The sequence below is a fragment of the Serinus canaria genome, chromosome 20 (assembly GCF_022539315.1).
Source record: "Serinus canaria isolate serCan28SL12 chromosome 20, serCan2020, whole genome shotgun sequence".
Lineage (NCBI taxonomy): Eukaryota > Metazoa > Chordata > Aves > Passeriformes > Fringillidae > Serinus > Serinus canaria.
Window position 1 is genome coordinate 6,669,866 of NC_066333.1, and position 16,210 is coordinate 6,686,075.

The following is a 16,210-nucleotide window of genomic DNA, read 5'->3' on the forward strand; positions in this document are numbered from 1 at the left end:
GGGGAAACTATTGGCAGTAACACTAATTACTATAAATCTACTTGGATTACTCCTTGTCCCACACAGCTGTGCTGTACCATGGGTATATTAGTCTACACTTGCCCTCTGCACATACAGTCCCCAAAAACCTAAAATGACACAAACCAAACCATTAAGTTGCTTCTGTCTAGTTAAGATAGTATTTCCTTCATTAGACCCAATTTTGGGTGCTTTCCTCTCTAAAATGCCAGAATACTGATTCTTGTCTTTCCTCAGTCCTGCAGCAGTTTTACATAAGGATAATTGGATTCAAGATTGTGCAATTAAAGCAGTCATCAGTGGATGCTCACGTAGGATATCACTACAAAAACAGTAGCTACCAACCACAGGTCACACCCAGCTTGTATAAACTCCAGCCTAGGTAGCCAAGTCCAGTCCTGAGCCTTTCATTACAGTGCTGCTGGAAGAGGATGTAGGATGTTCTTGCACTCTTTTGTAACTGTACCTTGAGCTACACACGAGGGTGGAAAAGAAGAAGGATTCCCTATGGCCGGTAAGTTCATCCAGCCTGATGGCTCCAGACATCCCTCTTCCAATCCAGATGAGCAATATTTGCTGAGAAAACAAGATAATTTACATCTAGCTGCTCTCTCGGGAACCTTGCTTTTTTAGGTTAAGTGTATTTATTGTTTTTTCTATTGGAAATTATTTTCTTTTTTCTTTCATTATCATGAGTCTTGAACCTGTTTTTTTTTTTCCAGTAACACAAAAAAGTAGAGTAAGAAAATATTTTTCTATCCTATCAATTAACTGCTCTATTCAGTGCTTTTGCAGCCACCTTATTAACTATTGGCTAGTGATGGGGGCATCAAACTGCTACATGGAAATCCCAGGCTCTAAGGTGAAATGGAGACTGGCCTCAGCCAGGTCCCTTGGTGGGCTCTGGGCTCCCAAGAGGGGCTCTGCCAGCCCAGTGCTGTTTGTCTGTCTGGGATTGCACTCTCAGTGCTCACTCTGATGCTGACTGTAAAGATCTCGAGTCAGACACGTGCACCATGGAATACTCACACACAGACTCCACAGCTTAGCCCAAACAGGATTTCCTGGTAGAGCTTCAGCTTTCAGTCAAAGGCAAAGAGAACCCTGTGTGCACCATGGTCAGCATCTTCAGCAGTGACCACCAGGCTTTTCCTTCTGAGCATGCTCCCAATGCCTGTCCATTACAGCATGGACACCCAAACACGTTTTTGGCCAACTGTACACTGAAAGAATTACAGAAAATAAGCTTTCCTCAAAGGCACTGAAAGAGGAAAAAGAAATTATAAGATTGAAATTGAAACTGTGATAATCACAACAAGGATAAATTTGAGATTTACATGGAGAAATGACTGGCATCGAGCTTTACTGTGCTCTTGGCACATATATGGAACTTTTCTTTCTGATCTCCTGCACATTTTCTCTGGAAATGCCTGTGTAGCCATGAGCTTCACAAGGCACATCAAACTATTGATGCAGTAAATTGTTAGAACCAACCAATGCTAGTCACTGCCTTCTTTATCTTTCCTGCTTCTGCTCACTTCCCCTCTTCCTCTGATGGACATCTTGTCCTTGCCTGTGACATTCCACTCTGACAGTCTTTAGCAGCTCTGTTAGGTCCTGTAGCATCAGAGCCTCACTAATATCATGGGTTGCCATTAAATCCTCCATGCATGACATTTTTATTTACAAATGTGCAAAATGCTCTCAGTTTCCTGCATCCCTGCCCAGCTCAACCCGTGGTGCTCCCTGCCCTGCAGAGCCTGGGCACCCAGGATACACATGGATAAAGTGCAGCAAGGCAAACTGACTCCTTGCAAACCTTGACTCCAAGTGCCCTTCAGAAACACCTTCTAAGTCACCCTTAAATTAGAGGACTTGATATTAGGAATGATGCTTTCCATGGGTCCTGTTCAATTAAACGTGTTTAAGGCAGGAAAATGAAGTGATGATGCAAGCAACATGCTTTCCAGGCATTTCACACCATGTGACTCAAACATCACATTCCTGCCAATGGAATTTTGGTCTCCAGGTGACACATCTGAAGCAAGACCCTTAACTGAAAACACTCACACATGCTTATGCTCACAGACTAAAGGAAAGTCACTTGCTCCAGGCCTTTTCTGCCTAAGAAATGCACATTTCTTCCAAAAAAGCAGAAAAATTAGTACAATTGCACCTTTATCAAGCCTTCACAGAATATGACTTTGTGCTGCAAATGCAGCAGAAAACTGAAATCTCACCCTATTATTATAGTAGAAGCCTATAGATTCTCTCAGGCATGAGCCCCTTTCTTGGTTCAGTGAAATGATGGAAATGCTTACAGCAGCATTATTCTGCACAGGGTTAACAAGTTCTTACTCAGAGCAGGAGGTTTTCGTCACCTGAAACTCCTCTGGAATATCATACTGGGAAAGGGCACTTCCCAAACACCTGTTTCCATAGGGAAAGCTCCATTTTTCTACTCTGCCTTTGTTTGTTGTTGTGGGAATTTTTTAATTTATCAAGGAAAGAGAAAGCTTGAAGCTTTTGTAATCTGAGCTTCAGTGCCCCATTTTCAACATTGGGCAACCTATCATGATACAATAGAGCAAGCCATAGCACTGCCTCGAGATATGCCACTCCTCTGCTTGTAATCTTTCTCCAGCAGAGTGTGAATTAACACCCAGCTTCAAGCTACAAGACTGTAAATTAATTTAGATACAAGATACATGAGAAGATAACGAGCAAGCTCCACACTGAAGATACCAACCTCCTAGCCATCATTGTCAGCAGGGTTTCCAGAACCAGCCTTGCATTTCCTGATGAGAGTTTTAATACTTCTTTCTGTAAATCTGTGAAACGTGATGGGAACTAGATATCACCACAGAAAAAGGGCAGGAAGATGAGGAACAGAACAGTCTCTTCAGACTTTAACAAAGTCTTACCTAAACACAAAAGATTTTGATTTTTTGTTTAAATTAAAAATGAATTCTCTGAATTTTGGAATATTTTTTTCTCTTTCTGAAAAAACCCTACAGAAATAGGTTCATCTTTTAGCTGTTTGTCTAACTCCCTGGCCTTTTTTCAATTTTTAATAACAATGGATTTTTCTTTGTTCCTATAGCACATAATGCCAGCTATATATAAATATAATAAAATTAGTACATTAGACACAATTAAAAAGGTGTTCAAGTCTGAAGGAAAATGTTTTAAATTAACATATCTTGTGTCTTTCTAGCCATAAAAATAGGAAAAGTCAACTGGCAATCCAAACTAAATAAAGCTGCACACCACACCTCTGATTACAGCAGCACAGAACTCATCTTGAGGAGGGGGCAGCCCTTCAACATCTCTCTGAACTTCAAAACAACAGTGGAATCTTGGGACAACTTCACCTTTATTGCAAGCACAGGTAATCTCCCCATGGCAGTCATCTCATATCCAGGCTATTCCTGCTCCAAAATACTTGTGCCTTAAGGTCTACGTGGCTCATTCTTGAAACATTAAGGTTTGCCCTGTTCCACTCAGGATTCCTGGCCCTTTTAGGCTCAGGAGTTTCCATTTTAAAGTTTGATTTACACCTTAAGGCAAGAGACAGTGAATAATTCAAAGGAAGGCAGGAGCCATCCTCATTTCCACACCAAGGCTGTATCTCTGCTCCTAAGGACATCCCTGCAGCACTGCATGTTATCTCCATCACATAACTCACCCCTACCTCCCACAAACCACCGTCCCCAGCTCATCCACTCCCTCTGGCAGGACCATCTCCAGCAGAATCCCAGCAGACCAAGGCCATATTTGGCCTTTCTGAGGAGGGTGCCAGTGGCTGGAGTGCAACCCAAGAGCCCAGTGAGCCTCGCTGCCTGAACCTCTCCATCCTCAGCCCAGCCGACGCCGTCATCGGGCGATACAAACTCCAGCTCGAGATCCTTGCTGGGAACAAGCTCTCCTCCAAAGTCCTGGGCCAGTTTGTGCTGCTCTTCAATCCCTGGTGCCCAGGTATGCTCTGAACCTCCAAATAACTCGTTGTCTCAGCCAGGAAACCTGGCTGTCACAGTAAAGTCTGTGCCTGACACTCACAGCTACAGAAAGTTGGTTTTTTGCTCAACACCAAGGATCGAGTTTTTGTCCCTTTTTCAGTGTTGAAAGGCATTGAAGACCCAGACTCTTGCTTGTAGGATAAGAAATCAAAGGGAGTAAATATTGCAAATATTCATTCTAGAATTCTTTTCCTTTGATTTTTCCTCTGAGTCCTGCATTCAGCTGTGAAACAAGTAACAAGTACCAGTAAGATACATCCTGTGCTTACTGCAGGGACAGGAACACCGTCAGTTTCCCTGAAAGGAATTTTATGCTTATTTTACTCACTCTCTAAATGGTTACAGAGGTGTAGCAGAGAGTCTTAAGCCTGAATGCATGGGCAGTCTCATCTGATCCCTAGGACTGCCCTCTATTTGAGATTTTCTGTTAGAGCAAAACCATTTCCTTCCAGCCATCATGTCTCATTCTGCTTGCAGATGATGATGTCTACATGGCTGATGAAAAGGAGAGGCAGGAGTATGTCCTGAATGACAGTGGGATCATATTTCAGGGAGTGGAGAAAGACATTCAAGAAGAAGCTTGGAACTATGGACAGGTAAACAGCACCACCTTTTCCAGAACTGTCAAAATAAGAGTAGTGGGTAAATAGGGTCTTGAGGAGAAAAAAAATCATTCTCTCATAGGATAAGAGTTCAATATTCCTCACTTTAGATTTTCTTGCAAATATGTATCTCATTTACATTACATTACAGACAGCAGCATCAGGATCATTTCCCTGTGTGGCATATGCTCATACAGAAATAAAAGAAACAAAGCCTAATTTTAGACAAAAGTTTTCTTTTGCCTGTTACACAAACTGGTAAAACTGTATTTGGGGTTTTTTGACTCTTGTAGAGAGCAAAGAAAATCATTGGGTATTGCAAAGCCAGTGCATGAAAATATTTTTGCAATATTCAGCAATGTTCAGCATTGGGGCAGAATGGGGCAGAAGACCCTAAAAGGACACCCCAAATGTACTCAAATGAAACAGCTCCTGTTGGAATTTCTGAAAAGCAGTTTGGCCCTCCAAATGTGACCACTGACTGACAGTCAGAACTACAGCCCACCTCCAGCCACACAGCCATCCTGCCACTGCCCAGGCCAGCCAGGACCATCCCTGGCCACTTCATGCCCTCCAGCTGCACCAGCATTTGCAGAGAGCATTTCTATTGATCCTCCTGATCCCGTGGCTGCTTTTACATTTATAAATGAGCAAGGCCAGAGTTCCTTTCTGTCTCAGAGGTCAAGGGCCATCCTTGCCTGGCCACATCCATCCAGCCAAGCACTGGGGCATTCTCTGGCCCCAAGCAGTGCCTTGGTGACCCTTATCCACAATAACTATTTTTGTGGGTTTCTTTCAGATCAGATCACCTGATATGAGGTGGAGGCAGCCCATGAGAGCAAAGCTTTCATAACAGAGAGGTGCCTGAAGGAGCAGGGCAGGATGTGGGAGGTTGTGACTCCTGCTGAGCCCAACCCACAGTGGTCTTGTCTGTGCCACCAGGCCACGTAATGTCCTCGTGAGTGCCAGTGGCCACAGCCCCACACTGTGCTCAGACATCTTTAAAACACTATGGAGAGTTGGCAGCTCAATGGTTATGCTTTCTTCTTGGCCTGATTTTCTCTAACAGTACAGAAAACTCCTCTATTCCCATCTTCCTCCCATGCTCGGAGAAGGAAAACAAGTGGGGAGTTTATCCTTGGGTTTGCTTATGAAATCAGCCTTAACATATTGCTTGTTTTGATTCCAGTTTGAAGAGGACATCCTGGATATCTCTCTGGCTGTTCTGGACCGGAGCCTGAAGCACCGTGAGGACCCAGCTGTGGATGTGTCCCAGAGGAACAGCCCTGTCTATGTCAGCAGGGTTATCAGTGCCACGGTAAAGTCATCCAGCACTTACAGCTACCTACAAAACCCCAACCCACACTCACCATTCAGCATGGACTCCTCAATGTTTTATAGGTGCAGCCAAGCAAAAAATAGCTACAAAATAGGTAAAATGGAGATTTATTCTTCTGCCCAAAAGTTTGCTCACGATTGAAGGAACATTTCCAAGAACTTATGAGGAACATCGAACCTTGCATGTATTTTCCTGACAGATTTTTAGTCCATTAGATCTTTTCACTAATTTGGAAAGCCTTTGTCTATTCTGAAATCACTTGCTAAGTTTTTCAAACACCAAGTGAAGCACAAAATATTTTGGAAAACCAGTGCTGGTTCAGCTGCATTTAATATCTGAATTTAGCATTCTTTACTTAAGAGATATTAATTCAGTGAGGTTGTTACCATTTCCTGCAACAAATAGTTACAACTCCTCCTCACAAAGACATGAATGCACAACTAGGCAGCTGAAAAGTTTTCTATTTTATAAGTAATACCTGCCTCACCACATTTCTTAGCAAATTCCTCCTTTATAACTGCTATTTTTCAGCCTTTTGTACAGCACTCACTTTAGGCATTCTCAGCTTCAACATAAAGTAAATAACTCTGCTCAGATATACAAAATTACTATTAACTACAAATAATTAAGGGAAAATATTAGAAACAACTTGCTGCATCCTGTACCACCACACTTAAACAGGGCTCTACCATGGATGTGCACAAATATATGCAACCACATCTAACAAGTTTGGGCAAGCTGTAAGTACTATCTGCACATTTGCAACAAATGCACATTCAGAGAAAAGATGGATTTCTCAAGGCTTCCATAAATCCCTTGAGAATGTGAAGTAGCACGAATGCACAGTCTAGCAGAGTAATGACATACAGGGAGGTGAGATCAATAGATGAAACAGAAATGTCAACAGGTGTCAGTCAGCACATTTGGGACAACTTGCATTGAAAACAAGGCAGTTTTGAATCACCAGATTCCACAATCTGGTCTGGGTTTGGTCCAGTGGTGGCCTTTGAGCAGACAAAACTTTATCTAAAATTCAATTACTCTGTCCCACCACCCGGTTAACGAGAGCAGTGCTACCCTCGCAGGGTCACCTCTAACCATTTCCCTCTCTCTTTTCCTGTAAATACTTTCACTCTCTCACGAGAGGGACTCTTCCAGGTGAACAGCAACGACGAGAAGGGAGTGGTGGAAGGGAAGTGGAGCGGGCGGTTCCGCTCAGGAACGAACCCCCTGCGCTGGAGCGGCAGCGTGAGCATCCTGCGCCGCTGGCACCGCGCCCGCTACCGCCCCGTGCGCTACGGCCAGTGCTGGGTCTTTGCAGGAGTCACCTGCACAGGTACGCTGCCACAGGTGGGAATGACACCACAGAGGCGGCTGCTCGGCTTTGCTGTGCTTGAAATGGCTCTCGAGGTATTAAAGAGTCTTTTATCCCAGCCCCACAACCAAAGAAGTCGAGGTTCCTCAGCTCTGCTTTTCAAGGTTGTTTATTTCCTCTTATCTATTAAAGTCTTTCTCTGACCTGCTGAGATCTGCCTGGCAGGTCAGTTTGTGGCACAGTCCCTGCCCTTGGGGTGGTGTTGGCTTTTTATACTAAGAACTACGAGTCCTTTATTTACAATAATTTCCCAATACCTATCACCTATGTTAGACAGTCTGTCTCTACTCTAAACCAATCCAGAAGTGTCACCATCCCATCAGAAGATGGAGGACAAGAAGAAGAAGGAGGACAGGACACACCCAGATTCCTCCATCTTGCTTCTTGAACCCCCATTCTAAATTCCCAAAATTCTACTTTTTTACCCTGTGACAGATTCACTATCATTCTACTCAAACTCTTGTGGCTTGTAAATCTTCACACAAAGGTGGTAACTTTTTTCATGAGCTAAAATCAAAGGCACAGGTGGTTTTGACTCTGTGCCAAGGTCTCTGAGCCCCTTGCCAGGGTCTTCAGTCCTCCAGAGGAATGTCCTGGGTTCTGACAGCAGCTCACTACGAGTTCTGCAGGCTGAACTTTGTGACAATTCAGTTCAAGCTGTTTCAGCTCTGACAGGGAGAGTGAGGAACCTCTGCTCTCCGTGCATTAAGGGTTAATCCTTCAGGTTACAGGTTGTAATAATGCATGCCAGAAAATGTTTTTTGTGAGAAACAAAACTTTGTGATTAAACAAAAACCAAAGGACTTTTCCAGGCTGGGCTGGTGGAAGGGGCAAGGTTTCCTGTTTCAAAGCTAGGATTCAAAGAAAACCAGCACTCTTTTAAGTCAATCTTCTCACACTGCCAGTTTTCTACTGCTGTATCTTACCTGCTAGTGACAAGAGCAAGTCACAATTCTGAGGACCTGTAGAGAGAGCTGCAAGTCAGGAAAATAATTTCATCCTAGCATTGTCCAGTCAGAGCTGCTCTGAGACACAAGAACCTCTCTGGGGAAAATACAAAGGAAAATTGAGAGATGTATCTCTGTAAGTGGAAAAAGAAACAAGGAACAGAGGGAAAATGGAAGAGAGAAGAGGATGAAGGATCAAAGATTAAAATAAATGGGTGAACCAAACTCTTATTAAAAAGGACATGACAGCTAAGAATGTCATGTCAGTGGAAGTGTCTTTTAAGCAATTTTGCACAATGACTGTGACTTGCATCATAGCTGGAGGGAAATTTCTGAGGGCTTGTTTCAACACTGAAAACATACACTAAACTGTGTGACCAGGAAGAAAACTTTCTATATGTCTGCAAAATCACTTTACAGAGCTTTTATGGCATTCTGTATTGCAGTACTGAGATGCTTGGGAATACCTACTCGTGTTATTACAAACTTCAACTCTGCCCATGACAAGAACCTAAATCTGAGTATTGATAAGTACATTGATGTGTCTGGAAACAACCTGCACTTGAGTGAAGACAGTGTGTGGTAAATATACATATTTCTTTAATATTTCTTCCACTATATTCCCCACTATTTAAAATATCTATAATCATGCTCCTGAGAAACAACCCCCACCTCATGCTCCCAGTGATGTACAACTCCACACCAGACCTTTGGCTTTTTGTTCAGGAATGTCCAATATTGAACTGTTTACTCTGACATGAAGTATTTTCCTTTTAATATTTCTTTTTCATGACATCCCAACCTTTCTCAGAGGTATAACACAAAAAGCTGGCAAAAAAGGGGAAGGAGGACTCGTGAAAGGAGTACAGCAGCTGCTCTCTCCACAGTGGAGTTTTCATTCACTCAGTTAGGATTATTTCTTGCATTGTACAAATCTGATATTCTGCATTCTACCTCCCTTGCAGGAATTTCCATGTCTGGAATGAAAGCTGGTTCGTTAGAAGAGACCTTGGCTCTTTTTATGATGGATGGCAGGTTCTGGATGCAACACCCCAGGAAAAAAGCAAAGGTTACACTGTTGTAAATATAAAAACCTGTAGATAATGTTACTCCTAAAGATTACCAGGAGTAAAAAATTAAAATTTGAAATTACCAAAAATTTCAGGACAATTCTTTTCTATATATCCCCTGTAGATGTAGCATTAATTTGGGTGCACAAGAAAAGCAATACCCACATCAGTCTCCAGTAAGGATCTTTTCTGTCAGCCTCTGGATTGCTGACCAGCATAACAATTCTTTCTTTTTTCATTTCAATTCTCTGCCTCCACAAAAGCCAGCACATCTTAAGTTCACTTATCTCACCCCTGCTTGTCTTAGCTCCTCACATCACACAATCCCTCACTACCAGGAATAACAAATTCAGGTTCCTGGCTCTCCTCAATGCCCACCCAGCCCTGTTGATTCCCATCTCTCAAGTCTGACTGTACTTCTGAGTCCTCTCCTTTCACCTGACAGCTTTGCATGCAGCCTTTGGTGGGTGAGACCATTTCTCATGGCACACATCACCAGAAGCTTTAGCTCTGCCCACCAGCCTCCTCTGCAGCCCCACCTTGTGATACAAAGTACACCTGGAATCTCTGGGCACGCTGTTACCACATCACACAGACATGAAAACAGTGTACTTGACCCAAATGTGTCTTTGGAGTGGCTGCCTCTCCCTCTTGCTGTCAGCATGAGGATTTATGTTGTTTTACTTCTCCCAAATGTGTCTTTGGAGTGGCTGCCTCTCCCTCCTGCTGTCAGCACGAGGATTTATGTTGTTCAACTTCTCCCTCTCTAATACAGGCATCTACCAGTGTGGTCCTGCCTCCACCAGAGCCATTAAGGAAGGGGATGTGAACCTGGATTATGACAGCCCATTTGTGTTTGCTGCAGTGAATGCTGACTGTGTTACTTGGATTCGCTACAGCAAGAAAAGAAAAGAGAGAGTTTATTCTGATACCAGGAAGATTGGAAAATTTATCAGCACCAAAGCAGTGGGCACCAACTCCCGTGTGGATGTCACTGCTAATTACAAATATCCAGAAGGTAAATTCTTTATTACAATGGTTTTGCCACTGATGATCAGATGTGAAAAGAATTAAGGCCTTTTTGGACTGAGTACTGACTAAACTTCTTTACTTCTTTGTGAATTTTCAAAGTCTTAGGGCTCTTGCTGATATTGATTCAATTGAAACAATAGCCGTTCTGGAGAGCTGTTTGGGGAGAATTTCTGCAAAAAGGGCTTTTTTCATCCTTCTCAGTTTCAGAGGAGATGGCAGCTGCCCCACCTTATTCAGAACTGAGCTCTCCCAGAATTACCTTTCTACTGCCCACACTTCTAAGGGGTGCCCATGAACAGCCACCTGCAGCTGGTGGCAGGTTTTACTTTCCAGCCTTCATGGCCAGGTACATTCATTTGCTTTTGTGCCAAAATTCACATTAGGGTTAGACCTCACTTTTTCCTCTTGAGTGTCTTTGCCCTTCTCAGCTTCCCTGAATGTCTGAGATCAGCCATGGCTGCACTGCACCAGACCCTGTACATGAATTCTGACCTTGGTACCTTTCAATGCAGGATCCTTGAAAGAAAGGCAGGTGTACAAGAAAGCACTGAAGCTGCTTGGTGTGAAAAGACCTGGGAAAAGAAGCAAAATTCCAAGATCCAGAGGACGATTTTCAAGGGCAGAGCCTGCACAAACCCCCAGCATCTCAGGGAAGCTGCTCCTGGATGCATCTCCTGTGGTTGGCCAGGACATCCTCCTTACCCTGACACTCAAAAACTTGATCTCAGATTTTAAGAACATAAAGGTTAAACTGAAGGCTTCAGCCATTCTCTACACCAGAAGACCCAAGGCAGAGATTTTGCAGTTGCATAGGTCTGTTAAGCTTGGATCTGAAGAAGGTAATTTTGATTTTATTACAACTTTTATTACTGGACAAGACATAGTTTTGGGTTGTGGTCAGATCACATGAAAATAAAGAATGGCTCATGAAGTGTATGACCTGTAAACAGTTGTAGGTCAAGACCCTTCAGGGGAAAAGAAAGACACATATTTTCCCTGTCTTCAGCATTTGCTTTCAGGCACTGACAAAAAGGAGACTGAGCAAGGTGACCTTTTGTCTGACCCAGCACAGCCACTGTTGGTGCTATATTATGACTTTTTTTGCTAAGAGAGAACAATTAAGAGACATAGGCTGGAGAATAGTGAGATGCTGGCTCCCTCTAAGCAAAGCACAAAGACAGATTAAAAATAAACAAGCCTACAACTTTCACAGCAGCACAACAGAAACCACCAACTGCAGGAAGAGCTGTGCCACCTGCAGAGAGAGGTCTCTGCCCTGCTTTTAGAGGGACAGTGCTGAAAAATGAGAGGCAGCACAGATGGACAGAGCTACCCTCTCAAACTAATACATGACACATTAGAACTCATTCCAGAGCTCCAGCAGAACTCTTTTTCTCACTATACTGAGTTCCATTGCCTTCCTCACTGGCACAGGAACTCTGATTGTGCAAGGCAGAGGCTGAACGGCTGCCTCTGCAAGGGCATCTCAACCAACCCACCTTCTGACCTCTGCCCTCTTTGCAAGGAAGGAGCAATAAACCCCAGCTTCAGATAAATGAACAAAAACACCAGCAGGTATTGCCACATCCATCCATCCATCCATCCATCCATCCATCCATCCATCCATCCATCCATCCATCCATCCATCCATCCATCCATCCATCCATCCATCCATCCATCCATCCATCCATCCATCCATCCATCCATCCATCCATCCATCCATCCATCCATCCATCCTCAGATCTGTCCAGGTACCAAACTGTACCTGATCATTTAGTGCTTTATGTAAATGTAAGCAGAAGCCACCCATGAGCATCATTCCTGTCTGTTGGTGTCAACACTCACAAATGTGCAGCCCCAGGGTGGTAAGAGAATTACTCCTTAAAACACAGGTATCTCACAGATAGCTGATACCCAGAAAAAAGAAGAGAGGGCAATTTTGTTTTTGCTTCCATTACAGTGAAAGAGATTTCTTTCAAGATCTCCTACTCCCAGTACAAAAACTCTCTGATGGATGACAGGAAGATCCTCGTGACTGCTGTGTGCCAGATCAAACGGGGAGCCTCACTTCTGGTTGAGAAGGATATTGTGCTCCAGGATCCTTTTCTCACCATCAAGGTAAAAGCTTGTCCCCTCTGTGACCCTTGACAGATGTGCTGAGAAGCAGCAACTGGAATTCCTACCCCATCTATTCCTCATGGGAGGGAGTATGGGAAGTGAAATCATGCCTGATCTTGTTGCTGTAGTAATAGGCCATATGATACAAATGATATGAAATGCACTAAAGAAAGGAAAATCTTTCCATGGCAAAGCTGTGCTGGGGTATTCTTGCCAGTGCTTGTTAATGTGGCACTGATAAAGTTCTCAGTCTTACAACAGTTAAAGTTTACCTAAGGATGGACAGGCAGAACAGACAGAGAAATAAAACTCCTCTATTCTTAGACCTCCCCTTCTGTTAGAAAAGTCTGATCAATATCTTGCAGTTTATTTAGGAAAACTGATTTTTACCAAAGACACCTTCACTGACCAGCTGATAACAGCTGAGACTGTGAGTCTCTCTATTACCAATATTCAAAGAAAGCTCTTTAACTGTGTCATGATAAATGTCACTTTTCACCTTCTGCAGCACTTCCCAAATGATTAATTACAACTGGAGGCTTTCTCTTTTTTCCACTTTTAACTGACTTTTGACAAATGTTGTACAATGAATAAAACGCAGTTCTTAGCCTACAGGAAAGGTCCTACACTATGTTTGCCCAGGGACAGTCCAGGCTTTGCATGGCCCATCACATCCACATAAACAAGCTGAACTGGTTTTGGACAGCAGATTTAAATGCTGCATAACTCATGGGATCAAATGCTATCTGCTCATCTTACTGTAAATAACATAGAGGGAACATGGTAATGTGCAGAGTCCTCCAGGCCCTCCAGACTAGATTAGCTGTCCCAAACCACTCTGTCAGTAGCAGACAAGAAAAGCAAGGTCACACACAGGAGTAAGAAGGGTGGTTTTTTGCAAGTCTGGCAATTTCTGAATACCAAGTTCTAGTGAGACTTTGGTAAAAGTCTCTGTGCTGTGTCATGCAAATAACAGAGTTTATGTAGGACAGGCACCTGAATTAAATGACTTCAATTCAGTGATCAAGTGTTAAGAAGCATTTATGTTTCTGTTGATTGAAACTTCCCTATAAACATGGAGACAGTAATAGAGAAATGCCTTTGTGCTGATGGACCTCTCAATGATGTTACCCAATATTACATTATTTACAAATATACACCAGATATACCAATTCCACATTATCTCAGCCAAAATAAGGTAATGAATATGTTTATTTGCTAATTTGCATTCTTTTCCCTGAGACACCACAATTCACCTCTGTCTCACACCTCCCACACTCTCCAATCCCAAACCTTTCATTTAGCCTAGTTAAAGCTAATTTAAGGTGCCTGCAGTAGTTAACCATGTATGCCAGTGCTTGTATTCTCAGTCTGATGAGCACCATGTTACACATGAAACCATGCACTGACCTAGTTAAAAAAGGGACTAAATGGCAGATTCTACAGCAGTTTGCTGTTTCTTAGCCACACTCATTCAAGGCTGAGCTCTGTTGCCCATGAAGAACTATGCACATGAGCTAATTCCTGGCTCCCTCTGCCCAGGTGATCCCAAGGGTGAGTGGTTTGCAATGGGAATGAAAGGAGAAAAGCATCAGGAAGACACAAGGCTGATGCAGAATGTTTCCTCTCTGTAGGTCCTGGGTGCAGCTGTGGTACACAAGCCTGTCAATGTGGAGGTGACATTTACCAACCCCCTGTCTGAGGAGGTGACAGACTGTGTCCTGAGAGCTGAGGGCAGTGGCCTGCTCAAAGAGCAGCTCCAAATCTGGTACGTAAACCCTCCAGGCTGGTCACTTGTTCACTCTGGGGGGAAATCTGGAGGACCAGTGGGGTTTTTAAAATATTCTGTCAACCTCATGACTTTCATTTTCACCAGCCTTGGACAAAATGCCACCATGTCAGTACTCTCCATACAGCAGATGGAGTTTTTGCACCACTTCTGCCGAGATTTGAATTACAGAATGCTCAGGGAGAGGAGAGATGGCACACAGCCTTAAATTTGGGTACTCAGAAGAATACCTAGCAAGAATTTTTCAGCTGCTTTAACTTACAAATGCTCTTTAATTCTCTCTTTCAGTGTGGAAAGAATGGCCCCCATGGAGACTTCAACAGTGGAATTTGAAATCATTCCTTACAGGAGTGGCACCAGGCAGCTTCAGGTGGACTTGGTTTGCACCCACTTTTCAGACATTAAGGGGTTTGTGATGCTTCATGTGGCTCCTACTCAGTGATACAACCTGCACAACAGTTCAGTTTTGCCTGTTTATGAGGTTGGTGCAGTGTTCTTGCATTCTTATGACTAGAAGCACAGAAATTCAGTTTACTCAGCCAAAATAAAGTGATGTAATATGGACAGAAATTAATAAAAAGGTACCAACCACACTATACTGTAAAGACAGTGTCACCTCATTCTCTAGCATGTCTTATGGGCCTTCACACATACAATTACTGGTGGGAATCATTAGATAATTAAACTTGGAGGAGAGGATCAAGTGTGATGGTTTGCAGCATTAGAGCCTGTAGCAATAATAGCAGCTGGATTTCCAAGGAACATCATTTAAAATCACTGGTTTTATAAGCTTCCTGGAATGCAATTTAATTACCACAGAATAATAAAATGGTTTGAGTTGGAAGCAGTCTTAGAGCTCATCTTGTTTCAGCTGCCTGCCATGGGCAGGGACATCTTCCACTAGCCCAGGCTGCTCAGAGCCCCATCCAACCTGACTCTTACAGGGATGGAGCAGCCACAGCTTCTCTGGGCACCCTGTGCCAGGGCCTCACCAGCCTCTCAGGGAAGATTTCCTTTCTAATATCCAATCTAAACCTACCCTCCTACAGCTTAAGGCCAGTCCCTTGTGTCCAATCTCCCTGTATCCTTGTGAAAAGTCCCTCTCCAGCCTCCTTGTAAGCCCCTTTCAGGCACTGGAAGGAACTATAAGATGTCCCTGAAGCCTTCACTTCTCCAGGCTTTCATCCACTAAATATGTTTTATTCAGTACTAGCCAAAGTACTATCCAAGCAGATGACATAATTAAATTCTAGAATTAAATTTATCATCTTATTGCTAGAAGGAAAATACAGCAATAAGATATGGCAGTGCTACAACAGAACTCTCTTCTTATGGAAAAATGAAAAAGTAGAAAAAGCAGGACATCAGAAAGACCTATGAAAATTCACAATTAACAGTCACTCCTACTTGTACCACAAAGCTGCTGAAAGCAGATCATCATTCATGAGGGAATGATGATCATTGTGCCACCCATATCTAAATCCCTAATGTGTCCATTCACTCCCTGCAAAGTTAACAAGCCAATCTAGCAAAGAGCTGAATGCTCCTAAGAGACAATTTGACTTTTTCCTCCTGACAGTCAGTGCTGCCCAGCACTGCAGGAGCAGCTCCCCCCAGAATGTCCCATGCACACAAACTGACACTGATTAAACTGAGGACTCAGTTAAATATTTCTTTGATTTAAAGGCAGCAAAACCTTCAAAACATGTAAAGTCCTATTTTATTACATCAATTACAATATTTTAACACCCACACATATAGTTACAGTGGATGTGGAAGCTTGGTAAAACTAGTCAGCCCAGAGAGACTGGAATGAAGGTTGAAAAGGACACACACACACATACACACAGGAATCCAGATTTCTCCAGGCAAAGGAGAGGGGAATAGGTAGCTTTGCACCT

General features: G+C 43.2%; 1 protein-coding gene across 1 annotated transcript; it reads left to right on the forward strand.

Annotated features, from left to right (window-relative positions):
* Positions 1–364: 364 nt before the first annotated feature.
* On the forward strand, positions 365–14,905 carry LOC103818810 (protein-glutamine gamma-glutamyltransferase 6-like). The gene is made up of 13 exons (XM_009093208.4): positions 365–532; positions 3,236–3,409; positions 3,757–3,996; positions 4,515–4,633; positions 5,829–5,957; positions 7,137–7,314; positions 8,747–8,882; positions 9,266–9,369; positions 10,146–10,388; positions 10,915–11,241; positions 12,363–12,520; positions 14,155–14,288; positions 14,598–14,905. Exons 1-13 carry the CDS (start codon positions 526–528, stop codon positions 14,749–14,751), a joined length of 2,103 nt encoding a protein of 700 aa, XP_009091456.2. The 5' UTR covers positions 365–525; the 3' UTR covers positions 14,752–14,905.
* Positions 14,906–16,210: the final 1,305 nt, after the last annotated feature.

Excerpts from the sequence above, each read along its gene's own strand:
- LOC103818810 (XM_009093208.4), top strand. Across the intron at positions 7,315-8,746 it reads TGCAGGAGTCACCTGCACAG|TACTGAGATGCTTGGGAATA; the intron begins GTACGCTGCCAC and ends TCTGTATTGCAG. Across the intron at positions 8,883-9,265 it reads TTGAGTGAAGACAGTGTGTG|GAATTTCCATGTCTGGAATG; the intron begins GTAAATATACAT and ends CCTCCCTTGCAG.